The following is a 27,878-nucleotide window of genomic DNA, read 5'->3' as shown; positions in this document are numbered from 1 at the left end:
GGGGCACTCTCGGGGTCCCCGCCCCAGAGCGCTGCAGAGACGGAGTTGAGTCCCAGGGATAGCAGAGCCGGAGCCGACGGACAGCCGCTCGGCCTCTGGGATTCACACTCCTGCGCCGCGGGGAGCCTAAGGCCACCCGCATGACGCCCGGGGGAACCCACTGAGCGCGGGTCACGGCGCCGACGGCGACACCATGGCCTTGGAGCAGGCGCTGCAGGCGGCACGCCGGGGCGACCTGGACGTGCTGAAGTCCTTGCACGCCTCCGGCCTGCTGGTTCCTACTCTGCGCGACCGGCTGGATGCTCTGCCAGTGCACCATGCAGCCCGATCTGGCAAACTTCACTGTCTGCGCTACCTGGTGGAGGAGGTTGCCCTCCCGGCCGTGGCCCGCGCGCGCAACGGCGCCACACCCGCCCACGACGCCGCCGCCACAGGCTACCTCTCCTGCCTGCAGTGGCTGCTCACACAGGGTGGCTGCAGAGTGCAGGTGAGTCCACTGCAAGAGAGGGTTTGGGCCCAAAGAGGACTCCAAGGAGGGGCGGAATATAAGTGGTCTTGGCTAAGCTGAGTCCTGCAGGCTTCTCTTTCCAGAAGGCTTTAGACAAGGTGGGCTCCCGAGACTGAGGACATGGGTAGATTCCTGGCTGCTTGATATCAGGGAAACCCAAAGGGGACCGGACTCAGTAGAGCTGGTATCTCCAAGAGCAGGCAAAGCACAGATCATAGAGGGAATGGCCTAGGCTTGGAGGAAGGTGGGGGCCGTGATGGGCCTTGGCTGACAAATTAGAAGCCTGTGTCCTCCAGGCTCAGGTCTGGAGGGAGAGTGCACAAGGTCCCATAACTTACCGTAGGCCAAGATCCAGATACCACTAAGTCAGGGACAAAGGTAGTGGGACGTGAGGTGGGGGAGTTCTAGGACATAGGAGGATCCAAAGGCATCAGCAACACTGGGCCTTCCAACTCCAAGGTCCTTCCCAGCCCAACCTGAATCTTTGTGCCTGGGATAACCACCTGGTTCCTCTGAGGACCTGCCAGGGGGACATCTGGCTGAAGAGTGGACAGAGAGTCCTCATCACAGAGAACTAGAAACGCCCTGAGATGCCCACACTCCTGGGGGAAAGCTAAGGAAACCAGAGTGATGGAGAGGGGTGGGGCCGGGAGGCTGCCAGGCTTGGCCCAGAGGCTCTCCTAGGCTGAGGGAAGGGATCGGTATGATATTCTGGTTGCCTGAGCAGCCAGCTGAGGAAAGAGCATATCTGATCTCCGCCTGACAGAGACCACTGGATGGTTCACATCTATAATCACAGCACTTGGGAAACTGAGGCAGGAGGATGGCTGTGAGTCTGAAGTCACCCTGGGCCTCAGAGTTGAGACCCTGTCTCAAAAAAGCAACCAAACAACAAAACCCCTACAGACCACTGGGTTAACCGCACACCAAAGGGGCACAAGCCAGCACCAGTCTGGTCTGCAGGGACCTAGCAAAACGCAGTACAGCTCCCAGCTCCGGTCCCCCCTCCTGTGGAAGGGCAAGCCCCGCCTTCCCATCTTTCTGGGAGATTCTTTCCTTACCTTATCTCCTGGCCTTGTTATTTCCACGTGGTCCAAGCCTCCCTCTTTCGGGAGGTGCCTGCCTCCCTGATTCCACATCCAGCACTGGTCAGAAGACTCTCTTATCGCTACAGAGGAGGTGGAAGGAACAAGCAGCCTTGGGCCGGCTAATCAGTCTCGTGTCCTGTACACCCAGAAAGCTGGGGGCAGAAGCGTGGAGGGGTGACCTCGATCTCTGGTCCTGTCCAGCCCACAGATAAACAACTTAGGATTTGGGCCTCAGCACACAAGGTTCCCAGGGCCTACCCAGCTGGTGGCACCTTGAATGCAGGCCATTGGCTTCACACTGCCATCATTACCCAGAAACCCTGAGCTGCGGAGATGCCCTAGAGCCTCGGGCCCATATCCCCAAGAGCAGTGGAGAGGGAAGGCCTTTCTCCAGAGCCAAGTTACCAGACCTCCATCATTGTAGTCCTCCTTCGGCCACCTCTGGCCGGCCCATGGCTGAACTCGGGAGAACAGACTAACCAAGCCTACAAGGTGCAGTAGGGAACTGAGGCATCTTCCTTACTCTCTTATGGCCATGGGCCATTCACTTTCTGTCCCATGATCCTCCCCGCCTCTACAGCCTGACAGATAACAACCCAGTCCCTGTGTCCCTTTCTTCTTTCAGGAGGCTCTGAGGTCTCCCTCCTGAGATTCACCTGCCTCAGGGTCTCTGTGCCTTGAGCAGAGGTGTTGCTGAGGTACCTACCCTCTCCCTGCAGGAGAGAAGAGGCCTCACTTCCCGGTCACCGCTCACAGCAACTCCACACTTTCTCTGGTGTCTATGTGCTGGATGCTGACAGATTGTCAGCTTCTACAATAGCAGCTCTCAAATGCAGCAGCCTCAGTGGGGACATCTGGGGTCTCAGTGGTTCTCTCCCTGCCCATGACCTCAGCCCCTCCCCCCAGACACACACACACACACACATATAGATAGATAGATAGAGAGAGAGAGAGAGAGAGAGAGAGAGAGAGAGAGAGAGGTTCTGGACCCAGAGGGTGTCTGCAGGGTTTTACCCAGCCTCTCAAAGAGCCTGCCACTAGTACACACCCACACCATTGGCTGGCTGCCCCGGGCCCTGCCCACCAGTGCCCAGCAACCTCCTCCTCCACAGGGTGAGGACACAGCTTGTTCCTGAAGCTGTGTGCAGGGGAGTGTGCAGGAGGGCAGCTTCTTGCATGGGGGTTGGGTTGTTGGAGGTAAACCACGATGGAAGGCTCTGTCCCTCCCAAAGGACACCTGGGAATGAGGAAGAGGAGGAATGAGGGCTGGAGGCAAGGGGAATCCTAATGCCAGCCTGGTAGAGACCCAGCTATCCCCTCCCTGCCCGCCTCGCTTAGCCCAGCAACATAGTCATGGGTTCACATGTTTCCTAGGTGCCAGGGCTGCGCACAACTGTTGCTGTGACAAAGGGTGCCATGTCCTGGGAGCCTCGTGTACTGGCAGTTCTCCATCATGCCCCGAAGGCCTCCAAGAGTCCTTTCTACCTATGGCCCAAGGGTCAAAGCCAGCTAGGAGTTGCCTAAGGACAGAAGTAGATTCAAATTCCTGAGATCTATTTCCCCTCCAAAGCATGCTCAGCTAGGCACAGCCGTTCCCTCAAGGGAGGGTCAGCACATGGACATGTGCCCCACCTCCCGGAGGAGGCTGGCCGTGGACTGAGCGCCTGGCAAGAACAGGTTCCGACAACAGCGTTTTAACTAGCTCTCTCACCGCAGGAAAAAGATAATTCTGGTGCCACAGTCCTGCATCTGGCTGCCCGCTTTGGCCACCCACACGTGGTGAACTGGCTTCTGCATCACGGCGGTGCGAACTCAGCCATCACCACAAACACAGGTGCCCTGCCTCTCCACTATGCCGCCGCCAAAGGAGACCTTCCCTCCACGAAGCTTCTGGTCGAGCATTACCCTGAGTAAGAGCCTCTCTTTGTGTCCTTGTTCTGGTTTTGTGCTGGGAATTGAAACTGGGACTTGCATATGCACAGAGTCTGCTACGGAGCTGCACTCCCAGGCCAGGTCGCCCTCTTTGTGTTTTGAAACGGGCTCTTATATAGCTCAGGCTGGCCTCGAACTTGCTAAGTAAAGGATTTGGGCCTTGGATTCCTGATCTATACTTTTTTTCTTTCTTTTATTCGTTTGTTTATTTATCCATATTTCTTGAGATGGGTCTTTGGTTGGCCTGGAACTTACTATGTAGATCAGGATGGCCTCAGACTCACAGAGATCTGCCTACGGGCCTCTGCCTCCTGAGTTCCTTCCAGGCCCAGCCTAAGGGTTCTCAGTCGTTCTGCTGACCACTTCCCAAGGACTGGGATTACAGGTCTGACTACCTACCACACGGGATTTCAGGACTTTTCTCTTAAGGAGGTTTCAGAGGCAAGGCTCTAGGGGATACCTGGAGGCAGCCATCAGTGATAATACCGGGTTCAGAAGCCCAAGCCTAAGACAGGTCCAGACAAAGTGAAACTTCTGCCTTTTACACAGCCCGTCGGGGCCTCTGTTTCAGGCTCTGCAAGCAAATGCTTCTTACCTTAGCCCCCCTAGCAGCTTAGAGTTGGAGTTGAAGCTGGGCGGTGATGGCGCACGCCTTTAATCCCAGCACTCAGGAGGCAGAGGCAGGCGGAATCTTTGTGAGTTCAAGGCCAGCCTGGTCTACAAGAGCTAGTTCCAGGACAGGCTCCAAAAGCTACAGAGAAACCCTGTAATGTAAAACCAAAAAAAAAAGTTGATTTGGTACACTGGGCATGCATGCAAGCCCAGGTCACTCGCCCTCCTCTGGGCGCTTGCCTGGCTGCAGCAGGTGGTCTTCGGTCTGTGCTCGGAGTGATGAGTTAGGGGGTCACCTCCTAGCCTGAGCATGGCCGGGAGAGGAAGGATCAATGATCGAGCAGGTAAGAGGAGAGCCATCCTGTAGTCCCATGATTCCTCCCAGCCCCAGAGCCATGAGCAGGCTTCCTCTAGAGAATCTTCCTGCTCTGCGGCCTCTCAACCCATCCGTGTCACTGGGAGATCCTGGGACAGGATGGGGACATGTTGGGGAAAGAGACTCATAGCAGAGCAAAGTGGCATAGGAGAGCCTGGGGGAGGAAGACAGTCAGGTCTGACCTGTCCTGGGCTGAGGACAAGGACCTCAGGGAAAAGACATGGATTCTCCCTAACGGTGTAGGATGTGAGCAGCCACCACCAGGACCTGAGGCTGAGGGGGCTCCTCAGTTTCTGTCCAAGTATGTGTGCCCAGCCTCAGGAGGACAGGGTTAGACACAACACCTATTCATTTCCGAGGTTGCCTCATGGCCACTGCCCACCAGGGAGCAGACTGGCTACAGGGCATAGGACAGACACTGGTGTGGACATAGGACAGCTCTCAGACCAAGAAGGCCAGGCACCAGTTGTCTCCTCAGCTCTGGGTAGGCAGGCTGGGCCTGTTTGGCATCTGGCAAGGGTTTCCCTGTCTGGCATTGGGTGGGTGGGTGAGCCAGCAGGAAGGAACTTTGCTGGGGTGGCTTCTCTGCATAGCCATTTGGTGGCCACTGAGGTGTGAAGGCTTCGCATTCAGACAAGCAGAGCTGGAGGTCAGATCCAAGTCAGTGGCCCCAGGGACTTCTGAGTGTGGGGTCTGACCTGCCACCATCAGCAGCCCTAGGGAGCGCTGGCCCAGATTCCTGTTAGCCCCTTCAGATTGGGGCCTGGCCATTCCTGTGGCAGGTCCTCAGCTAAGGCTGTGGTTCTGGTGTGCTCTCAGGAGCCCTCCCTCTAAGCACAGGACACCGAGTTCCTAAGATGACAGGTTATGGACTATGGACATGGTCCTGCTCTCACCAGCCTCTCCTTCAGACACAGCACACCGAGAGGTCCAGGCTAGTGTGAGTGCTACGAGCAGACAGGGCTCCGAGCCTGCTCTGTGGATTCCAGTGAGAATCACTAGCCCTTTATGTGCCTTAGCGAAAGACCCCCCATGGGCTGAGATTCCTATAGAGGAAGACTCCAGCTCTGCCGTGCAGCACGTTCGTGAGCTCCAGCCCTTGGAGCCCCTGGAGCCCCTGACTCTCCCAGGTTCTGAGGAAGATCAGACCCTGGTGCTGACTCTGTGCCAAATGACCTCATTGAGGGGCTGCTAGACCACCCAGGAGTCACCAAGAATCTCAGGGAGTTAGATGGAGGGCCTGGGGTCCGATCCCTGCCAGGGTTTGTGACCAGGTTGATAAGAAGTTACCTTTGAACGCATGCCAGGCTAAGCTCAGGCAAGAGAGGAGACTAGAAATTGGGGTCTGGCCTTGGGAGTGGGATTCTCTGGGGTCACAGGGTCCAATCGGAGGACCCCCACAGCCCAGCCCTGAGGCTGAGGCTCCATGCTCGCTGGAGCCTCCCAGGCCTGCTACGAAGCTTGTGAATTATTCACAGGGACTCAGCTCTCTCTGGGGCGTTGGTGAGGGAGGAAGAGTGCCATCCGTGGGAAACTCGATCCTGCCCAGGGAGGCTGTGGGTAACCATGGGCCATGGGGCTGACAAGCTGCAGAGGAGCCGGAGGGCTGGGCAGCTTTGGGAAGGGCCCTACCAGTGCAGGCCTATGTCTTCGGGGCATTTCAACGGGCTTGAGGTCACAGGAACACGGAGTACATTCTTTTTTTTTTTTTTTATTTTTATTTTATTTTTTTTTTAAATTTATTTATTTATTAAAGATTTCTGTCTCTTCCCCGCCACCGCCTCCCATTTCCCTCCCCCTCCCCCAATTAAGTCTTCCCCCCAGCCCGAAAAGCAATCAGGGTTCCCTGTCCTGTGGGAAGTCCAGGGAACCCCCACCTCCATCCAGGTCTAGTAAGTTGAGCATCCAACCTGCCTAGGCTCCCACAAAGCCAGTGCGTGCAGTAGGATCAGAAACCCATTGCCATTGTTCTTGAGTTCTCAGTAGTCCTCATTGTCCGCTATGTTCAGAGAGTCCGGTTTTATCCCAGGCTTTTCCAGACCCAGGCCAGCTGGCCTTGGTGAGTTCCCAGTAGAACATCCCCATTGTTTCAGTGTGTGGGTGCACCCCTCGCGGTCCTGAGTTCCATGCTCGTGCTCTCTCTCCTTCTGCTCCTGATTTGGACCTTGAGATTTCAGAATTCTCAACAGAAGAACTTCAAATGGCCAAAAGACACTTAAGGTCATGCTCAACTTCCTTAGCGATCAGGGAAATGCAAATCAAGACAACTTTAAGATACCATCTTACACCTGTCAGAATGGCTAAAATCAAAAATACCAATGATAGCCTTTGTTGGAGAGGTTGTGGAGAAAGGGGTACACTCATCCATTGCTGGTGGGAATGCAAACTTGTGCAACCACTTTGGAAGGCAGTATGGCGGTTTCTCAGGAAATTCGGGATCAACTTACCCTTGGACCCAGCAATACCACTCTTGGGAATATACCCAAGAGAGGCCTTATCATACAACAAAAGTATATGCTCTACAATGTTCATAGCAGCATTGTTTGTGATAGCCAGAACCTGGAAACAACCTAGATGCCCTTCAATGGAAGAATGGATGAAGAAAGTATGGAATTTATACATATTAGAGTACTACTCAGCAATAAAAAACAAGGACTTCATGAATTTTGCATACAAATGGATGGAAATAGAAAACACTATCCTGAGTGAGGTAAGCCAGACCCAAAAAGAGGAACATGGGATGTACTCACTCATATTTGGTTTCTAGCCGTAAACCACGGAGTACATTCTTTTCCTCTAGTCTACCCCAATTCATTGGACTGAATCTCTCCAGAAAGAGAACTAGCCACAGAACACCTCCCTCCCACTCTGGGCAGGAGGAGGGGGGCCTTCCTCTAAGAACCCTGCAGAAAAAGGGCCCCCTAACCTGGGAGTCCTGGAGACAGATGGGCTGACAGTCTGGGACAGAAACACAAGAAACTCACGGTGACTATGGTGTCTGCATCCCCAGACGGGGCGACTGAAAAGCGTAAACCAGCTGGCAGACTTCTTTGCTTCCAAACTCTTTGTTTGCTTGTTTTTTTTTAAATAGTTATTTATTTATTAGGTATACAATATTCTGTCTGTGTGTATGTCTGCAGGCCAGAAGAGGGCACCAGACTTCATTCCAGATGGTTGTGAGCCACCACGTGGTTGCTGGGAACTGAACTCAGGACCCCTGGAAGAGCAGGCAATACTCTTAACCACCGAGCCATCTCTCCAGCCCCCGTTTGCTTGTTTTTTTAAGACAGGGTTTTTCTATGTAACAGCTCTGGCTGTCCTGGAACTCGCTTTGTAGACCAGGCTGGCCTCAAACTCATAGGCATCTGCCTGCCTCTGCCTCCAGAGTGCTGAGATTACAGGCATGTGCCACCACCGCCCTGTTTGGGTTGACTCTTAACAGGGATGGTAAATCCAAGAGTCCCCTTCCCAAATGCCTTTGCCATGTCTGCTTTTGGCTGTTCTCCAGCCTTTACTGCTGGAGGAGGGCCCTGGGCTCAACCCTGACTGAGCTTTGAGACTGGAGAGTGGGGAAGGCTCTGAGGTCTTCCTCTCAGGCTCTTGGGCCCTTGTCATCTGTGAACATAGCCTTCTACATGTCTCTCTGTGTTTTCTTACTGTTGGACCCCATGACTAATGACGCTCCAGGCTTATCTTCCTCGCTCTGTGTGCCCAGTGTCTGCACACCGTGGGCCTTTGTTTGCTGATTGATGAGGAGTCTGGAATCCTGGGTCTGTGCCTGGCGACAGGTTACTGCCGGTGACCTTATCTGGAACTCCCTTTCTGCATCTCCCTGTGCCCATTTGGCAAAGGCTCCCAGCCTACCCGAGAGGCCGAGGCCATGGTGGGCACAGGGCTCCTGGCCTGGCTGCCTCTTTTCGCTTACACACTTCTTCACCGCACAAGTAGGTCTGAACTCTGCCCAGCTCACCAGTACTGGGGACACAGTTGTCCCAGCTTAGGAGACACTCACATAGGTTGAGAGCAGCCCCGGCCCCCAGTTTAGAGGAACACTTCTACTCAGGGGTGTGTGGGTGTGCAGGCTGTCTGTCCCAGCAGGCAGCATACAGCGGCTCTGCCATAAGCCTTTGTGTATACAGAATGAGCTAAACAAAAGAACAAGAGAATACAAGGGTGATCAAGGCTCGGTGGTAAAATTGGGATGTCTGGTAGGAAGTCATGGCAGGATCCCTCAAGTTGAGGGGACCAGGAAAGGCATGGCCGTGGCTGGGGCACAGCAAAATGAATTGAGAGTCAGGCAGAGGATGGGAGAGAAGGCACGTGCTGGAAATGTCACGGGTGTGTGTGCTGTTTCCGTTGCCGTGACAAAATACTGGATAAAAGCCGTTTACAGAAGGATTGGTTTGACTCAGTTTAAGAAAAGACATAGCCCATTATCTTATCAGGCAGGAGTTTGGGGTAGAGGGAGCAAGTCAGTGGGAACCCAAGGTGACATCGTGTTCACAGTCAGGAAGCAGAGAGTTGAGTGGGAGCGGGTGATCAGCTGGCTCCTTGCTTTCTTCCCGTTTCAAATAGTCCAGTACCCCAGCCAATGGGATCACTTCCCACACGCAGGGTGGATCTTCTCAGGAACTGTCCTCACACACTCACTCGAAATGTCTCCTAGGTGTGTCTAGATGCAGTCAACCAGACAGTGAAGCTGGGCCAGGCTTGCTGCTGGACTGGGACACCCGTGAACTGGGCGAGACCCTTCCTAAAAATAATGCTGTGATTTTCATTTCTCCCCTCCCCCCGTCCAAGCCAAGCTCTTAGCATAAACAGAGATGTGATTGACAAATATCTTGTGTGTTCAGGCCCTTCCCAAACTCCCTTAGGGCAGGTGTTATTGGCAGCAGGAGAATAAGGGCCGTGGCCCTCTGGCCTCAGCCTGACGCTGCGGCGAGGGATCACTCCTTGTTCTCGGTGGCTGCATTGGCTGTAAGCAACTCTCTAAGACCCCCCCCCCAGAAGTAGAGTGCACCCCTTTCCCTAACAGAGGGTCTTTTAGAACATATCATCCTCTTCCCCTAGGAGGAAGACTAGAAACTACTTAGGATCTACTAGGTCACCTCACACCAGCAGGCGATCTTGGAGCAGGGTTTTTTAAAATCCCAGAGTTTGGGGTTCAGAAGGAGGGTAGCAGGGCTGGAGAGGTGGCTCACCAATTAGGAGCATAGGCTGGCTTTCGCAGAGGACCTAAGTTCAGTTCCCAGCACCCACATGGTAGGTCACAACCACCTGTAATGCAAGTTCCAGGGTATCTGATGCCCTCTTCTGCCCTCGGTGGGTACCTGCATACATGTGGCACACAAACATTTATGGCCTTCCACATACACATAAAATAAAAATAATAAATCTTGGGATGGAGAGATCAGGGGTTAAGAGCACTGGCTGCTCTTCCAGAGGTCCTCTGAGTTCAATTCCCAGCAACCACATGGTGGCTCACAACCATCTATAATGAGACCTGGTGCCCTCTTCTGGAGTGCAGTCAGATATGCAGGCAGAATGCTGTATACATAATAAATAAAAAAAATCTTTAAAAAAAAAGGAAAAGAAATACATTTTTAAAAGTCTTAAAAAACAAATAATAGATCTTGAAAAGCAAACGAACAAGGGTGTGGGTTGTTGAGGCTCAGTGCTAGAGTCCTTGTGACGCACGCATGAAGCCCTGGGTTCCAACCCCAGCACCCTATAAACTGAGTGATCCCAGAGCTCAGAAGGTAGAGTCAGGAGAACCAAAAGTTCAAGGGCCATCCTTGGCTAAACAGTGAGTTCTAGGCCAGCCTGGACTGCGTGAAACCCTGTCTAGGAGAGACAGCAGAGCGATTGTCCTCCACCCCCGACTGAACGGGGTGGGATGGGGACATGTATTGTCCCAGAAGCCTGTTCTGGGCCCAAATGAACAGGCAGCAAAGGAGCTGGCGCTGGGAAGGGGCCCTGGTGAGCAGTGCTCAGCCAGTCAGGTGTGGATCTAGAAGACCACTGGGTATTGACCGAAAAATAGCCCTGAGACTTTGACTGGACCCGAGCGAGGTTTGGGGGTGGGTGCTGGGCTCAGAAGAAGGCAGCTGGGAAGGCCAGCACCTCCACCCCACCAGGGGACACTTTGCCCTTCACAAGCTGCCTTAATGCGGACTCACAGAAGAGTCAGCTGGGCGGGAGAGGCTGTGCAGGGAGGAAACAGGCTGAGGAGGGCAAAGGACCCTGTGCTGGAGCCTCACGTGATGGGTCATGAGCGGACGCGGGATGCATGGAAAGTCAATATGCTACAGGGGAGCCAGGCAAGAGGAGTCTGGAGGCCCCCCTTTGCAAAGGTCTCCTGAGATCCTTTTTGTCCCCTTTAGTTGAGTCCCCTGGATCATGCACACACACAGTAGACATGAAGTCTGGCCTGACATACGCTTGGCAGGACCCCTGGTCCTGGCTCATCCTCCCAGGCACAGAAGAAACAACCTAACCGTAGGTTTGAGAATTCAGACAAGAAGGGACACTGTGACCCAGTTTGGGGGAGGTAGGACTTACACCTGGTCCTGATCAGCCCTTGTCATGTTCCCAGGCCCAAGCACACCTGAGCCCACCCACTGGCAAAGGGTTCCTGAGAGAAGGGTAGAGGTCTGTGTGCAGAGGGAGACAGACAGACAGACAAGAAAGGTGTGGACACAGCATGGCTGCAGCTGCAAGTTTTCTCTCTCTCTCTCTCTCTCTCTCTCTCTCTCTCTCTCTCTCTCTCTCTCTCTCTCTCTGGTTCACATCATGGCTTTGTTTATTTTGTATCAAATGATCTTAGCCCTCTCTGCCCCAGTTTCCCTGTTTGAGAAAGGGGAACGGTGCTAACATTCACCCCTAAGACCATAGCAAGGACTGAATGGGAAGGGGCGTGAAACTGGCTAACACTGAGCTTGCAGTGAGTAACCACTCAGCTAAAGTAGCTGTTATAGCTGGGCAGTGGTGGCACCACCTTTAATCCCAGCACTTGGAGACAGAGACAGGCGGATCTCCAGCCTGGTCTACAAAGCAAGTTCCAGGACAACCAGGAAGTTACACAGAGAAACAATGTCTCGAAAAACCAGAGAAAAAGGTAACTGCTACCAGTCAGAAGTCATTCTTCTTTAATTAAGAAGAGTCTCTCTATGTAGCGCTGGCTGGCCTGGAATTCACTCTGTAGAACTCACAGAGATCCACCTGCCGCAGCCTCCAGAGTGATATTAAAGGTGTGCCCCATGACACCTGCCCCTGTTTTTCTTATTAGTCTTCTTGTTCATTCGCACACCCAGTCCCAGGAGTTTTACTTCCTTCCTTATGCTTATCCATAGCTTGGGGATTTCTCCCCAGTGAGAGTGAGGGAGCCTGGGCTTCCTCTTACCTCCATGCCAAGCAAGAAGATGGCTGGTTGCCCCCTTCTCACAGCCCATGCTCTGGGCCTCCCACTCCTCAGTAGGAGTCCTGAGGGCAGAGGTTGACATGCTGGTAATAATGGGGCCCTTTACTATGTGCCAAGGCTCTGCAGGGAGGGGCAGCTAGTGACTGACAGGAGGATGTGGGCACCACGGCCCTTTGCAGTCCAGTTCCTCCTAGGTGGATGGATACCCCTGGAGGGCAGCTACCCACCAACCAGAAGGTGCTGGGAAGACAAAGCTCATAATGGCTCTGGCTTTCTTTGTTGTGTGAACTGCCTTGCCCCACCCTGAAAACTCACAGGCCCTGGGGGTCATTCCCTCTGGCTTCCGATCCCCGGGACCCCAGCACTCACTGTGCCTTGGTTACTGGGTGAATAATTCAAGCGGCTGAGTGTTGGGCATGAAATATTTAGCAGGCTGTTCCTGACACACCAGAGTGTGGGGGCGACGCTGCCACTGGGATTGCAGGCTGGGGCTGTGGGCCAGCAGGTATATAAGGAGAGATGTGTGGCCAACCACTGGGTCTTTTGCCGGCCCTGGACTGTGTAGGCAGGACCTACTTTTTAATTTTTTCTCTGTTTCATTTTATTTTAGGTTTTTAGATACAGAGTTTTACGATGTAGTCGAGATTCTCAGTGATTCTCCTGTCTCAGCCTTCCAAATGTTAGGATGATAGGCGTGTGCCAGGATACGCAGTGCATGCATGCATGTGTATGTACATGTGTGTGTGCATGCATGTGTGTATGTGTGTATGTGCATGTGTGTCTACATGCGTGCACGTATATCCGTGTGTGTGCGTGTGTACATACATGTGTGCATAGGTGTCTACGTGCATGTGTGTATATCAGTGTGTGCGTATGTGTGTATATGCGTGCGTGCGTGTGTCTGTGCATGTGTCTGAGTGTCTGTGTGTTGCTGAGGCTGTAACCCAGAGCATTCCACATGCTACCCAGGCATTGTAATACTGAGCTACATCCGCAGCCCTCACTGGAGCGGCATGCTGAAGGATATCTAAAGGGCCAGATCCAACATGAGAGCAACACGCGGCAGCTTTGTGTTGGAGTGTGGGAAGGGTGCCCACACAGGCAGTCAGGAGAGACAGGGAATGAGAACTAAGTTGGGGATGCATACAACTTGAGCGGAGAGGCTCCAGGCTCGGAGCTTCTGGGATGGCTGTGGTTAAGGAGGGGAAGACACGCTCGTCTGGGTAAGAGTAGGGACCTAAATTATGTTGTGGGGTTGGCGCATGGGCAGATCTATCTAGAGGAGGAGGGACATACAGACTATTGGGCCAATGAGGAAGGGGCTTAATGGGTCTGGTTGATATGTGGATGCTTAGCTAGGAAGAATAGTTTGGGTGGAAATATGAAAGACTGGAGAGTAACAGGATGGATCCCCACTCCCAGCTTGATGAGTTTGTAGACTTGAATGGGCAGGTGATGGGTCTGGAGTAGCTTGTGGCTCCACCCAGTGTCCATTCCTGGTAACTGCATCCCACGCAACCCAAACCCGTTACCCACCTAGTGGCCAGGCCAGCTTCAATGCTCTTCTATTGCACCTGTGGGGATGCAGCTCTGTTACCCAGTTAGGAAACTGCTGGGCTGGGGAAGCAAGGATAAAGGGTGCTAACAGTCCAAAGTTAGACCATAAGGAAAGCCATCAGGACACGGGTCCTGCCCGTTTTTCCCCACTCTGGACCACTAGCCGGGTGTCCACTGTGGGTCACACCCATCAGGCACTGAATCCCACAGATATGTAATCCTATCACATTTGCCAGTTGTGTGGCATAAGTTAAGAATGCCCTAGCCTAGGAATAACAACAGTACTTAAGAAATACTTGTCTGGGGTGGAGAGGTGACTCAGCGGTTAAGAGCACTGGCTGCCCTTGCAGCACTGGCTGCCCTTGCAGAGGACCCAAATTCTATTCCACCCACATGGAGGCTCACAACCATCTGGAACTCCAGTTTCAGAGGATCTGAGGCCCTCCTTTGACATCTTGGTGTACCCACATAAATGTAGGCAAAACATCCATACACATAAAATAAATATTTAAAATATAAAGATCCAGGCTGCTGGGGGGGGGGGGGTGGCCTTTAATCCCAGCCCTTGGGAGGCAGAGCCAGGTGGATTTCTGTGAGTTTGAGGCCAGCCTGGTCTACAGAGCAAGTTCTAGGACAGACACCAAAGTTACACAGAGAAACCCTGTCTCAAAAAACTAAAAAACAAAAACAAACAACAACGAAGAAGGAGAAGGAGGAGGAGGAAGAGGAGGAAGAGAGGAAGAGGAGGAAGAGGAGGAGAGGAGGAGAAGGAAGAGGAGGAGAAGGGGAGGAAGAGGAGGGGAGAAGGAGGAGAGGAGGAGAAAGAAAGAGGAAGAGGAGGGAGAGAAAAATATCTAGGCATGCCAGTGCATCCCTTTAATCCCAGCACTCAGGAGGCAGAGGCAGGCGGATCTCTGTGAGTGACAGGCCAGCCTGGTCTACAGAGTGAGTTCCAGGGCAGTCAGAGCTACACAGAGAAACCCTGCTTCAAAAAATACAAAGTCTTAAAATTAGTTAGTTAATTAACTAATTAATTAAATAAAAAGAAATACAGGGCTGGAGAGATGGCTCAGCGGTTAAGAGCACTGGCTGCTCTTCCAGAGGTCCTGAGTTCAATTCCCAGCACCCACATGGTGGATCATAGACATCTATAACGGGATCTGGTGCCCTCTTCTGGCCTGGTTAAATTTTTTAAAAAAGCGGTAGGTTTAGGCACTATATAGAAAAGTTGTGTAGGCTGAAGGAGGTGGAAAGTGGAGAGGGACTCTACTGAGCCAGAGAACTCAGGAACACACTGCCTCTCCAGGCCGCTCTTGAGAGCCAGGCTAGAGGTGGCTTTGAGGAGAGCGCAGTGGGCATCCAGAACCCATGGCGGCGGCGTGTTGTCTATTCGCAGGGGAGTGAATGCCCAAACCAGCAACGGTGCCACGCCCCTGTACCTGGCGTGCCAGGAGGGCCACCTGGAGGTGACGAAGTACCTGGTACAGGAGTGCAGCGCAGACCCGCACGTGAGCGCCCAAGACGGCATGACGCCTCTGCACGCCGCGGCGCAGATGGGCCACAACCCTGTCCTGGTGTGGCTGGTGAGCAGGGACCAGAGCAGGACAGCGCTGGGGATGAGCCGGGGTCTCAAGGGGCTTAGTTCAAGCCCCGCCCTCTGCCCCGCCCACTCCCTCCCTACCAGGTGAGCTTCGCAGACGTGAGCTTGTCCGAGCAGGACCACGACGGCGCCACGGCCATGCACTTTGCCGCCAGTCGCGGCCACACCAAAGTGCTTAGCTGGCTCCTGCTGCACGGGGCAGAGATCTCGCAGGACCTGTGGGGCGGGACCCCGCTGCACGACGCTGCTGAGAACGGGGAACTCGAGGTCAGGGCGGCCCGAGAGGGGCGGGGCGGGGCGGGGCGGGGTGGGGCCGAGCGCTGGGGCGCAGGCGCCCTCTGGCGGCCGCAGGCTCTCCTTGCAGCCTCTCTGGCTTGCAGGGCGTGGAAGGGACCCAGCCCTCTCCTCCTCGCTCCCTGCAGTGCTGCCAGATCCTCGTGGTGAACGGCGCGGGGCTGGAAGTCCGGGACCATGATGGGTACACAGCTGCCGACCTGTCTGATTTCAATGGCCACACCCACTGCTCCCGCTACCTACGTACCGTGCAAACCCTGGTATGACTTTACCCCTTTTACAGAGAAGGAAGCTGAGGGTCAGGGGTATGAAGCTTCTTGTCTGGGGTGGTACAAGGGGGAAGTGTCCTTGCCCACGGCTTGGCACCAGCTGAAATTCAAAACCATTGTCATCGGGCATGAGGATAGGCAGAGGCCAGGAGACACTGACCACTGGGCCCAGCCAACTTCATTTTTCACCCACCCACATGTATTAGCGGACTTAACTCTTACAGACCCTCTCTTGTAGGCTGTGGTAAGTGGTCCCATTTCAAAGATGGGTAAACTGAGTCTCCGGAAGGCCAAAGGTCACACATCCATGATGGAGCCCAATGGCCTGGCGTTGGCTATGAGCTATCTCTTCTCTCCTTCAGTGCTGAGGGTTTGGAATGCTAGGCAAATGGCATACCATTAAGCCACACCTCAGGTCTCTTTTCACCTGTCTTTTTTGTGACCCTTCTGCTGTGGCCTCCTCAGTAGCTAGGATTACAGCCATGCACCATTACAGCTGGCAGGAACCGCCCCTCTTGACTAGTACACAATTGCTCACCTTGTAGTTAATTCATAACCGAAAAACGATGTGACTCTTGTAAATTGTTTTATTGTATGCTTACAAAGCCATGAGATGACCCAGTGGGAATCTAGGCTCAGATGTGGGCGTCTCTAAGTCCAGGGCCTTGCCCCTGCTGGTACAATGCCTACTTTGGGGCAGTAGAGGAGGAAGACGGTCTCACAGCCCCCGCCCCCGCCCCCGCAGAGGGATGCTATCTCCACAACCTAGCCCAGACATGAGGAAGGCTTCCAGATGAAGCCCGGAAGAAAGAAGGCAGATGGCCCTGCTCTATCTGCTAGCATGTGGGGTAACCCTGGTTGGGATCTGAACAGTTCAGCATGACCTAGGTGTCAATCATAGCTGAAGGTTGGGGAGATGAACCTCCAGAAAGTCCTCCCATCACTGGGGCACACAAGCAGGGGTGGGCACTGTGAGTCTCTGTCTGGACCAGGAGTGAGGTCCATCAAGCAGACTGTCTGCTATGGGGCTGCGAGTGTGCAGCACCCGGGATCACCTGAGAGCCTGCCAGGCTGCGGCTGCCACTGCCCATAAACACCAGCGTTGATGTCGGACTCCGGCAGGCTCTCTGTCCTGTGCTGTACAGGTGTGACCCCGGCTCATCTCTGTCGTGTTTGTTGGTAATTTACACTTAAGGCATGTACTGGGCACCATGCCTGTCACAGACTTCCAACACCTTTGCCCCCTGTGGAGCAAATACCATTATCCCCACTTTACAGATGAAGAAAGTCGGGTGCAGAAATTATTGGCATATGCTATGCTCATCATCCATAGGTAGGGAGGGGGTGGGGAGTAAAGGCTCGGCTTCTAGGCTGCCAAGCCTGCGTGCCTGGGTCCTAGCTCTTGTCTTCTGTGGTCTACAGAGCTCAGGGCAGGGTCCCCATGCTGCCCACTCGTGTTAGTTAAGGGAAGAGTACCTTTAGGTTGTCTCCCCCCAAGTCGTCTTCTGGGTCTCTCCTTTCCCTCATAGGGTAAGAACAGGGCTGGACTCCTTGAAGGGAATGAGGTAGGCAGTAGGATCTGGTCCCCTCACCCAGGCAGGCCAGGCAGCAGCCATGACAGATCCAAGCCACCAAGGTAGCTGGCCCAGAAAAGGCAAACACTAATTACAGGGCCAATGAGGGTGGCCGCCAAGCCGTTACCTGGTGCCAGCCTGCTTCCCTGTCCCAGGGGGCCTGTGACACTTCTCAGGCAGGGAGGGGCCAGGAGGGCAGGAGGCAACAGAGGAGCAGGCTTGCCGGTAGCAGGGACAGCATGGGCAACGTAAGTTAGCCCCTCACCCTAACTGCTCCCAGCAAAGACGAACGGACCTGCACTCAGAAGCCCAGCCTGTGGGAGGGAGAATGGGAGGGTTGGCAGCCCCAGCTGGGGCATGCCATCTAGGGCCCAACCTCCCCACCCCCATCAGAAGGGAGCTGGCATGCCAAGCAAATAAAGATGGGGTTGCAGGCAGGAAGTGGAGGTTGTCCCCCTATATGTTTCTTCCTGCAGGAGCAGCCCTTGGGGCCCTCTGCCCACAGATGCATAAAAGCCCGGGCCTTCTGCCCACTGATAAGAGTGGGAAGTCTGATGTAGGGCTGCACTGTGCCTCCAGGGCCCTTCTTTCCAGGTCTCCGCCTACCTCAGCAGGGGGAGAGCCAGGTGGGAATTTCTTTAAGGCCGGAAATGCTGCTGGGAGGGTCTGCTCTTGACACGTATTCAAAGAAGCTGCAGACCCTCTCATGGTAGAAAAAGAAGTGGCTTGGCAGGTCATTCACTGGGGACTTGTGGTAGGACCCCTGTTGCAGAGAGTGTGGAGTTTATCCCCACAGCTGCCCTCTTTCTTCTCAGAGCGTGGAACACCGAGTCCTGTCCCGGGATCCGTCCACTGACCTGGAGGCAAAGCAGCCTGACTCGGGCATGTCCTCGCCCAACACCACCATGTCGGTGCAGCCACTGAACCTGGACCTCGGCTCGCCCACCAGCACCCTCTCCAACTATGACTCCTGCTCGTCCAGCCACTCCAGCCTCAAGGGTCAGCGCTCTACCCGAGGTGAGCGGGCCGGGAAGAAGAGGAACCGGAGGAGCCAAGACAAAGCGCATGGCTCTTCTCTACACGTCACTCACTGTCTTGACGTGGAGAGAGGGACAATAGGGCGTGTCCATTAGGATATACACTCCCTGCCACAAAGCCTGCATGTGCCCCACACAGGGTTTGCTGCTCTCTGGTCTAGGCTACAAACTCAGAGCTGCACATATGGACGGGTGTGCCTAGGAAACAGATAAGCACGCACAAACGCATACAAACAGATGAGCACATACAAACTTACGCTGATACTATAGATACAAACACACACCTATATTACACAAACGGGATACAGATATGAACTACTACAGATATGGACACCCGCACAAAGACCAATACAGACACACAAATATACAGAGGGACCGGGTTAAACACACACATAACAAAAGCCCTCACGGACAGGCATCTGTGTACACACTGACCACACCCTGAACAGTCCAATTACATGCAGTGTCCGCTTCCCACCACTAGGTGGCGGTCTGCAGAGCTGGTTTGAGTGTAGCCATCCAGACTCCTGCCTTGCCTGGCCCCTGCCAGGTGGTCCCACTCCACAGGACCCTGGAACCCAAAACTCCCTAAAGTGACCCCTAAAAACCAGAGAGCATCACCTTCCTGCCTACTGAGGAGGCCGCAGCAAGTGACCCCCATTCGCCTTGCCACTGGTTAAGCCATTTGCAGTGTTGGGATACCTTGGATCTGGGATACATTTTGCAAACTTATACACCCTGATTGCCCTTCTGCCCTCCGCCCAGGGCTTCCCAGTGCAAGAGCTGCAGATTTACAGAGCTACATGGATATGCTGAACCCAGAGCTGAGCGTGCCTCAGGGCAAAATAGGGAAGCCTACTCCACCACCACCGCCACCAAGCTTCCCTCCGCCGCCACCACCCCCAGGCACCCAGCTGCCCCCGCCTCCACCAAGTTATCCAGCTCCCAATCCCCCTGTGGGGCTACCTGCAGATAATATCTACATGCAGACCAAGAACAAGCTTCGCCATGTGGAAGTGGAATCACGGAAGAAGGAGGTAGGTAGAGAGCTGGCCCTGTTGGCAAGCAGCAGGACTAGGCTGGGCCGATAGAGAACTGGCCCGGTTGTTTTGTGGTCACAAATGAGAATTTCTGGGCTCAGGGCAAGTTCAAGTATTGAAAATCTTAGCCGGGCAGTGGTGGCGCACGCCTTTAATCCCAGCACTCGGGAGGCAGAGGCAGGCGGATCTCTGTGAGGTTGAGGCCAGCCTGGTCTACAAGAGCTAGTTCCAGGATAGACTCCAAAGCTACAGAGAAACCCTGTCTCGAAAAACCACAAAATAAAAATAAAAAATAAAAAAAAATTAGCGAGCGCAGAACTGAACATGGTGGACGGGTGGGGGCCACAAAGCAAAGTCGCCATATTCCTTTGGAGGGGGCGAGGCTGAGGGAGCATAGGCCTAGTCGGGGTAGTGAGGAGCTATGCTACATCTTGCACAGAGTGGCAGGGCTGTTGCGGAGTTAGCAGAGAAAGCATATAGATGACATGGATACCCGTAGCGTGGGGCTCACAGGTGGTGGTGGCCTTTGTCTTTAATGCCAGCATTGGAGAGGTAGAGGCAAGCAGGTCTCTGAATTTTGGGAGAGCCAGAACAGGGCTACAAGAGAACTTGTGTCTCAGAAAACAAAAATAAAAAAGAATGAAAAATTTAAAAAGAACACTTGAGGTGTCTTCCAGGTGGGTTAGTCTGGGAGTTTAACTTGAAGGTGAGGGCCAGAAGGTGGGTGGGGAAGTTGAGCAAACACTAGAAAGTTCTGCTACCTACTGGCTGAAGCTGGCTCCTCTTCCATCAGGGTTAAAAAAGGCTCCCTCCGATGCTAACTCCCCTCCCACTCCGTAACCTCTGCGAGGGTGGAGGATGAGCATGTGTGCGAGGAGAGGGAACCCTTCAGAAGGGGCGCTACCGTGAGGGGCTAGAACATCCAAGGCATTTGGACTTCCGGCTAAAGCTGGGGAGCAGAGAAGGGGCAGATGAATGTCAGGGAGGCCCGAAGCCAGGCCAGGGGGAGAGGTGAGGGGACAATCTAAGACCACAGGTGGCCAGGTGTAGGGTGGCAAACCCACAAAGTCTTGCCAGAGCCCAGACCTTGCAATTCTCTCCCCAGCCCAAGGCATGCCACCCCAGGGTGGAGCTGAGTGATCAGTTTGCACAGGTGAGCCAGGTCACAAGGCCATGGGGGCGGAGGTGGCTGTGGGAAGGACACAACCTTTACAGGGACTGCACCGCGGTCTTTATCTGCCTTCCTGTGCACCAAGCTCTTCCCAGAAGGTTCTTTGATCATCTGGAGATGAAAGAAGGCTGGACAGAGGTTGGAGAGAGTTGAGGCCAGCCCACTTTCGCAGCCTGGCGCAACAAACGAACCTTGCCCCAAACCATGCCCCCTCCCCACCCCTGGGCCTGAGTGCCAGCATTATGCCATGCCCGAGCCCCCCTGCGGTGTGTTCGTGCTGAACTGAAGGCGCTCATAGGCTCCACAAAGGGCCCTTTGTGTGCCGGTTGCGTCCCTTGTCCCCTCAGGCGCGGGTGCCTAAACTGAGTTAAGGGGTGTGCGCCTCGGCGGCTGTAGTGGGTGCCTGCCGAAGGGGCTGGCTGACCCAGAAAGCAAATCTGGCGTGTTGTGTTTCCTGTCACGTGCACCTTGTCCAGTGAGGTGCGGAGGGTCTGAGGGCCACTGCAGAGACATACAAACTGGGGACTGGGTCAGGGGACAGGCCCCACCTGGTCATTAGGTCTTTGGCCACGCCACCTTTTCTCTCTCGCCCAGTGCAGGCCTTATTGGGGAGCAACCGAGTGAGAAGTGGCTTTGTCACCCGAGCCCACCTGGCCACCCTTGAAACTTGAGGCCTGGGCGCGGGTGTGGTGTCGTTTACATGGATAGCGATGGGTTCCAGATGCGGGAGGGGAAGGTCCAGGGCGCGACCTGGGTTGGGGTGTGGGTTGGGGGCAAAAAAAAAAAGCGGTTTCGCTGCCTGAGGTCAGCCCGTCTTACGGTCCTGGCAAATGACTGAGGGCGGGTAGGATGAAGGTAGTGTACTCAGAACCTCTAGTCGGGGGAGAGGTGCAGAGGGCGGAGCCGCCCCTGGCACGGTGTGGAGCAGCGGGGCTCCGTGACATCCCCGCCTGCCTGGGGGGTTGAGCCTGGGATTGGCGGACCCTGGGTGATGTCAGGCCGACTGAGCTCATAGGCGGGCCGCGTGCGGCTGGGCTGTAACCTGAGAGGAAAGATCAGGTAACGCAGGTGTCGGGTCCGTGCCGCCCCCGCCGCCAGGTGCACAGCGGGGGCCACCGGAACAGTCGCAGGTAGGAGCAGCCCTAGGCTGTGGGCCCCCTGAGTAAGGAGAAGCGTTCCAGGGCACCAGCTCTAGACAGGGCCCCCTCCAGGCCGAGACCCCCGCAGGAGAGGGTTCGAGGAGCCTTGAGCTCTCACGTGCGGTTTGTGGAGTAGCTAGTAGGGTGCAGCCGAGTCCTGGGGCCGACTAAGTGGGAGCTGTCCTAGCTCAGGCTCCCCCTGGCGTCCAGGCTGGGCCTCCCCGCCCTTGGGTCCGCCCCTTCTGGCTTTAGTGGGGCCCCTGTGCCCTTGGCCCTAACCCAGACCCCTCCCTGTGAGCCGGCCGAGCCTTCGCCCTTTTACCAAGGTCCCCACGCCCCTTGCCCCATCCTGGTCGGAGAACTGGGGGTCGGGGGAGGGGCAGGGACGCGGCCAGCTGCGCCACTCGACGGCCGCTGGCCGCGAGCCCCCTAGGCAGAGGGTGGGAAGGGAGGTGAGAGGGGCATCCGGGCTAAGTGCATCCTCCTCCACTGTCTTCCCGCAGCAGAGCTCGGGCGACGGCCACTCAGGATTGCGAAGGCAGGACTCGGGGCTGCCCTGGCACAACATCGGACTGCGCAGGCAGGACTCCGGCCGCAAGCAGCGCTCGTTCAGCAAACAGCCCAGCACGGGGGACTACTACCGCCAGCTGGGCCGCTGCCCGGGGGAGCCACTGGCCTCACGCCCGGGCATGGCCCACAGTGAGGAGGTGCGTGCTCTCCATCCCGCATCCATGGGCCTTCCGGGCCCGGACTCTGTTGCACGCTCCTCACTCTCTGGCCCCTCTGCACCCCCGCAGGCGGCGCTGCTCCCCGGGAACCACGTGCACAACGGCTGCTCAGCGGACCCCAAGACGTCTAAGGAGCTGCCACCACCGCCACCACCGCCGCCGCCACTGCCCGAGGCCCTGAGTTCGCCGCCACCTGCCCCACCTCTGCCCATCGAGGGCGCGGTCGCAGGCTGCGGGCAGCGTCGTTCCTCGTCGTCTGCTGGCAGTGAGTAGGGGCGGGATGAGGGGTGGGGGCGGCGCCAGCTGTAAAGGGGAGGGAAACCTAGAGACCTCCCCCTCCCCAGCTGCGACTTGCCTTGTCCTTCTCCCTCCTTCCCGGTTCTTCTTTCCAAACCCTACCCTTTGAGGACAAAGGAAAAAAACTTTTGAGTTGCTTCGGTCCCACGGCAGGACTGGGCTGAGTGGGGCTTTTGGCAAGGCCCCTGCCTTCTCTGGGCCTTCTCCTTTTTGGCTAGGGAGAGCCTCCGGGCTCTGGTGGCTGGTGTTTCTTGAGCTCTTTTCTTCCTGTACCTACATCTTCAGTCCCCGCACTCCCCAACCTTTGACTTTGGTTCCCTCAAGCTAAGCACAGCCTTGAGCTTTTCTCAGCTACGACAGAACTCACTGATCAGCTGTGTCTGGCGAGGGGAACAAAAACAATGACCCAGCAATCCATCACAACCCTTTCCTTGGGGTTTGTATGTGCATGGTGATGGTGCTCATGCAGGACACCTCAGGGCCCCCTCAAGCGTGCTAGGCTTGCTCTCGACCACTGGCTGGACGCTGTTGTTTAGAAGTTCAGCTAGGGACCAGGACTGCGGGACCATTCCTTCTGCCAGGGATCCTGGAAGGTTCTGGTTCTGTCATCCTAGTGAGGCAGGGCTGGGCGCAGAAACCGTACTCGGTGGTTCCAGCCCAAGCTTCGTTTCTCTGACTGGACTAGGAGAGCAGCTCCTCTGGAGCCCGTCCGAGTGTGTGCACACCTGGGCCTCTCAGTCCATCCCCCAGCTCTCCAACCTACGCTCTTTCCTCTGCAGTCTGTCCTGGGGACAAAAGGGAAATGCTAGTCTCTAGCTGTCCCAACCAGCCCCAATGCTAAGATGGTCTCCCTGAGAGGACTGAATGGACCACCCTTGTGGGGCCCCCAAGTGGCCTGAGCCAGGGTCACAAGGGCAGGAGAGCTCCTCCCCTCCCCCCCCTCCTGCCCTCCCTGGCCTTCTTGCTGTCCCGGTTTCACCCCAGCCCCTCTTCCTCTAACTTCGCTGTCAATTCTCTCCCCTCGGTTCCTAGAAGTGAGAGTCCTGAGACACAGGAAGAGTGAGTAGCTGCGCGGGCTCACGGCTTAGGCTAAGGCGTGGGGTGGGGGAGGTGGCTTGCCCAGAAATAAGGCAGAAAGGGCCCGGGACTGAAGAAAGGGCTTGCTAGGGGCCAGTAGGTGAGAGGACCTGTTACCCTGAACACCTACGGCATCCCGGCATCCGGTGCCTGGCTTGCAGTTTTGCTTAAGTAAATGAGCCGGCGGTGGCATGCCTTCCTTCTCCTTGGGATGTGCTCCGGATTATCGGCCCCAGCATCCAAGGGCCTTTAGTATCACTTTGTTCTGCCCCATCCGGGGCACCAAAGACCTCTCTCCCCAAGTCCTCATTCACCTCCGCCAGCCCTGCTGGAAATGCAAACTCAGTCCAGGTATTTGCATGCCTTTGACCTGGCCCTTCTTCCTGCATGCCCTCTCCCGTGTCCTCAGCAAGCTCCTCCTTCCACAGTCCCCCAGGGTCATGCAGTGCTTTGCCATAAATGTCTGCTCCACTTGCCGTCATTGTGTCTGCTGTCTGTCTGTGGGTGTGGGGCCAGGGAAGGTCCAGCTGGGTGGCACTCCAGGGTCCTGAGTCTTATAGCCACGGAGGCTCCAGTCTGCTCAGTCCAAGGGTCACTGGGCTTTGCTGATGAAGGGAGAGGGCCATAGGGAAACTCCGCCCTAGTGGGGGCTGAGCCAGGAAACCTGGGACAAAGGTTGGGTGGCTAGCAGGGTAGTGCACTGGAGCTGGGCAGTCGATGGTGGGCAGAGATCCGCTCAAGTCCCCAGGGCTGGCCCAGGAGCCACCATGAATTCCCAGGGGCCTCCAGGTGGGGGCCGTGTGCCCAGTGAGTAAGACTTGGTGGGGTCACCGTGGACTGGTAGCTGATGGCCCACCTTTGGGTGTCCTGATAGCTATCTGAGGTATCCCAGGATCTGGAGAGCTGCCTCTGGGCCCAAAGGTGGGCCCTACCCATCTGGCTTGGAAAGGGGGTCTGGGGTGAGGTAGGGGCAGGATGGAAATGGGAATGCTACCTACCCCCAACCAATCACCTCTTCTCTTTGGGCAGGTACCAAATCTTTCAACATGATGTCTCCAACGGGTGATAACTCAGAGCTGCTGGCTGAGATAAAAGCAGGCAAGAGCCTGAAGCCAACTCCACAGAGCAAGGGGCTGACCACTGTGTTCTCAGGCAGTGGGCAACCAGCCTCCCAGGTAGGCACTAGACGGGTGCCCCGCCCGGGCTCCCAGTGCCTGCTGGGTGCTCAGCCCTACTGCTTCTCCCAGCAGCCTGAGTCACCGTCACCTCAGCCATCGCCACAGCCCTCGGTGTCACCTGCGCCATCTCGAGCCCGGAGCCCCACCCCACCGGCCTCTGGGCCTCAGCCGTTGCTCAATGGCAGCCTAGTGCCGGCACCACCTGCCACGCCAGCACCTGGAGTACAGCTGGATGTGGAGGCCCTCATCCCTACACTGGATGAGCAGGGCCGGCCCATCCCAGAGTGGAAGCGCCAGGTGATGGTCCGGAAGCTGCAGCAGAAGATGCAGGAGGAGGAGGAGCAGAGGAGGAAGGTGGGTGGGGTATGGCTTCCTAGAAAGCCCTGGGGTCCGCACTAAGCCTGCATCCTGTTCTGACCTTTCAGCCTCCAGCAAAGCCCTTGGAAAGAAGCAGGAATATAGGATATCCTATACATAGTGGATCTCTGTCTCCCCACGGTTAGCTGTCCCTTGAAGGGAGCTGTCAATGTTTACCAAACTCTAGTGTGCCTTCAAGTCACTTGGGACCTTATTAAAGAGCTTATTCTGCTTTGGGGACAAGGGTTGAGATTCTGCATTTCTAACAAGCTCTTGGGTGGACCACACTGAGTGTGACCTGAACTCGGCCCTGGCACTGCCACCCTCCAGCCGCTGCTGCTGAGTCTTGCTCAGCGTCAATCCCTTATCTGTAAGATGATTTGGTCATCACTAGCTGCCGGACGGTCACCATTTACTCAGCCAACCAGTGTTCCCTGAGCGCCACTCATGTATTGCACACACGATTGTATCTTCTGAGGCTCACAGTGAAGATACCAAAGCCTGCTATCAAGGTGGCTGTGGAAGTATGTATGTGTGTCAATAAGCAGATAATGTCCCTAAGAGATGATGATGTGAGAACGACAGTTTGGAGTAACAAACAACTAAGCTTTATAATACACTGAGTGATCAGGGGCACAGGAGACTGAGGTGCCACCCAGCTGGTGGCCAGCTGTGGGTTGAGGGGTGGTGTATTAGCCCAATGTGAGATGGGAGCCGGAGACACACAGGAGTTGATTAGGAAGAGTCCATGCAGAGGAAAGCAAGCAGAGTGGGAGGTATGGAAGAGGATGTGTCTTGTGCATTTGCGTTTGGTGTGAGTGGTGGGAGTCAGGATACAAAGTTTCAGCTGACAGCCTGGAAAAGACTAGCCCCACCCCCTCTTCCTAGGAAGCCCACCCCCTCTTCCTAGGAAGCTTGGCGACTCAACATACTTGTGTGGGAGGTGGGCAGTACTAGATCTAGATGGATCTGGCCCTAGAAGTGGAGCTGGGTCCCGCACATTTTATGGGGTAGGAGATTGTAATTTAAGAATGGAATATGGAGCCGGCGGTGGCGCACACCTTTAATCCCAGCACTCGGGATTAAAGCACTCGGCAGAGGCAGGCGAATCTCTGTGAGTTCGAGGCCAGCCTGGTCTACAAGAGCTAGTTCCAGGACAGGCTCCAAAGCTACAGAGAAACCCTGTCTTGAAAAGTGGAGTATGGAGAAAAAGAATGGAGTGGAGTAGGAGGGGCATATGAAACATTGACTTGACCGCTGGGACAAGGATGGACTTGGACCACAGGAAGCCTGAGGAAGGGTCTGTGATCTGGTGACAAGAAAGGAACGTTGGGATCTGGCTTGGAAAGAGCTATGGATCAGGCAGGGGAAGGCCGCTGTGCTTCTCGGCTTCAGTGCCTTTCGCATGTTCTTCGGGTGGTGTAATGAGCGACCAAGCCAGGCATGGAAACCCAGTTTGCCAGTCCGCCTTTCCTGCCTCAGGCAGCACCGCAGCCCCAGCCAATGCCTTCTACCAGCAACTAAAGCGAACAGTGCTCTGAGCTGGGAGCCGAAGCCTTACTGCAATGCAATCGCCCCGCCAGCCAGGCGGCCGGTCCCTGCAAACGCAGCCCACCGGAGCCATTACACCACCCAGGACTTGCAAAAGGTCGCCTGCTCTGCTGCGGGAGCTGGGCCAGAGGGAGACGCTCCCCCTCCCCTCTCTTGTCTTCCCCGCCTTAGCTGACCGCTGCTAGCTCCTGCTGCTATCCCCCTGAAGGCTGGAGGTACTCCCGCGAGCACAACGCCATCCTAGGGCCCTTTGGCGAACTCATGACCGAGGCCGACATCCTCCGCATCGAACAGCAAATTGAGAACCTGCAGGTGCTTCACAAGGCAAACAAGCTCGAGGCGCGCCTAGAGCAGCTAGAGCTGGAGTTGGAACAGCTGCTACCGATCTCGGCTGCTCTGTCGGCGCCGCGCTTCACCGTAGACCCACGCCGCATGCATGGCCACGCACCCAACCTGCCTGCCTGGTGCAGCAAGATCTCCACGCTGCTCAGGAGTATGGCCACGCTGCTGGCCGCGCTGGGAGGCCGGCCCGCACACCTGGCAGAACTGCTGACTGCAGACACTGGCCAACCGCTGGCACCGCTGCCAGACGCACCCTCGAGGCCTGGACCTCTCTGTTTGGGCCGCTCTCATTCACTCAGCTGGTGCCGGGAGGCCGTGGCACGGGAGATCCTCGAATGTGGCGTCTCGGTACAGCACCTCCGCGCCGCGTACGAAATGCGCACTCAGGGCGCGGCGCCCACCCCAAGCCTGCGCCGCAAGCTCCCTCAGCCCGCCAGCACCCCGGACCGGGAACCCATCCTCGAGGAGGACTACGTGGCGATCGGTTCCAGTGAGCCGCGAGCCGCCGTCGCCAATGGCCTGTGGGCTGCAGAGAAGACCCTGGACACCCTGGACCCACCCGAGCCGTGGCACCGTGAGGAAGCTTTTCTGGAGCCCGAGCAGCTGGCTAGCAGGCCCCCACTCTCCACCGAGCTGCCTGGCGTCCAGGACTACATCGACATGCGTAAAGAGCGCATCGTCTACCTCTTCCTGGAGCACTGGCGCAAGTGGACCTTCCAAGGACCTGGGCG

General features: G+C 55.8%; 1 protein-coding gene and 1 long non-coding RNA gene across 11 annotated transcripts in view; one reads left to right on the top strand and one right to left on the bottom strand.

Annotated features, from left to right (window-relative positions):
- The window catches only part of Espn (espin), a 33,031-nt gene continuing 5,153 nt past the window's right edge, over positions 1–27,878 (top strand). The window contains exons 1-13 of one of the 10 annotated variants that reach the window (XM_075946469.1): positions 1–487; positions 3,313–3,506; positions 14,890–15,076; positions 15,178–15,360; positions 15,516–15,647; positions 18,046–18,247; positions 19,033–19,304; positions 20,413–20,460; positions 22,121–22,324; positions 22,415–22,610; positions 23,675–23,701; positions 24,749–24,894; positions 24,967–25,251. In XM_075946469.1, coding sequence (XP_075802584.1) covers positions 194–487; positions 3,313–3,506; positions 14,890–15,076; positions 15,178–15,360; positions 15,516–15,647; positions 18,046–18,247; positions 19,033–19,304; positions 20,413–20,460; positions 22,121–22,324; positions 22,415–22,610; positions 23,675–23,701; positions 24,749–24,894; positions 24,967–25,251 — 2,370 coding nt within the window. In that variant the 5' untranslated portion in view covers positions 1–193. Of the gene's footprint in view, positions 488–3,312; positions 3,507–14,889; positions 15,077–15,177; positions 15,361–15,515; positions 15,648–17,436; positions 17,479–18,045; positions 18,248–19,032; positions 19,305–20,412; positions 20,461–22,120; positions 22,325–22,414; positions 22,611–23,674; positions 23,702–24,244; positions 24,527–24,748; positions 25,252–27,878 lie in introns of those variants that run through there. The other 9 variants (XM_075946471.1, XM_075946472.1, XM_075946466.1 and 6 more) reach the window with 9 other exon arrangements.
- LOC142834216 (uncharacterized) lies at positions 16,239–17,862 on the bottom strand. The gene is made up of 3 exons (XR_012907531.1): positions 17,837–17,862; positions 17,496–17,544; positions 16,239–17,296 (listed from the first exon to the last, which is right to left on the bottom strand). It is a non-coding gene; the product is annotated as an uncharacterized LOC142834216 (long non-coding RNA).

Source organism: Microtus pennsylvanicus, chromosome 13 (genome assembly GCF_037038515.1).
Source record: "Microtus pennsylvanicus isolate mMicPen1 chromosome 13, mMicPen1.hap1, whole genome shotgun sequence".
NCBI lineage: Eukaryota > Metazoa > Chordata > Mammalia > Rodentia > Cricetidae > Microtus > Microtus pennsylvanicus.
The sequence above is the reverse complement of the archived record's forward strand: the minus strand, read 5'-3'. Positions and strand labels throughout refer to the sequence as shown.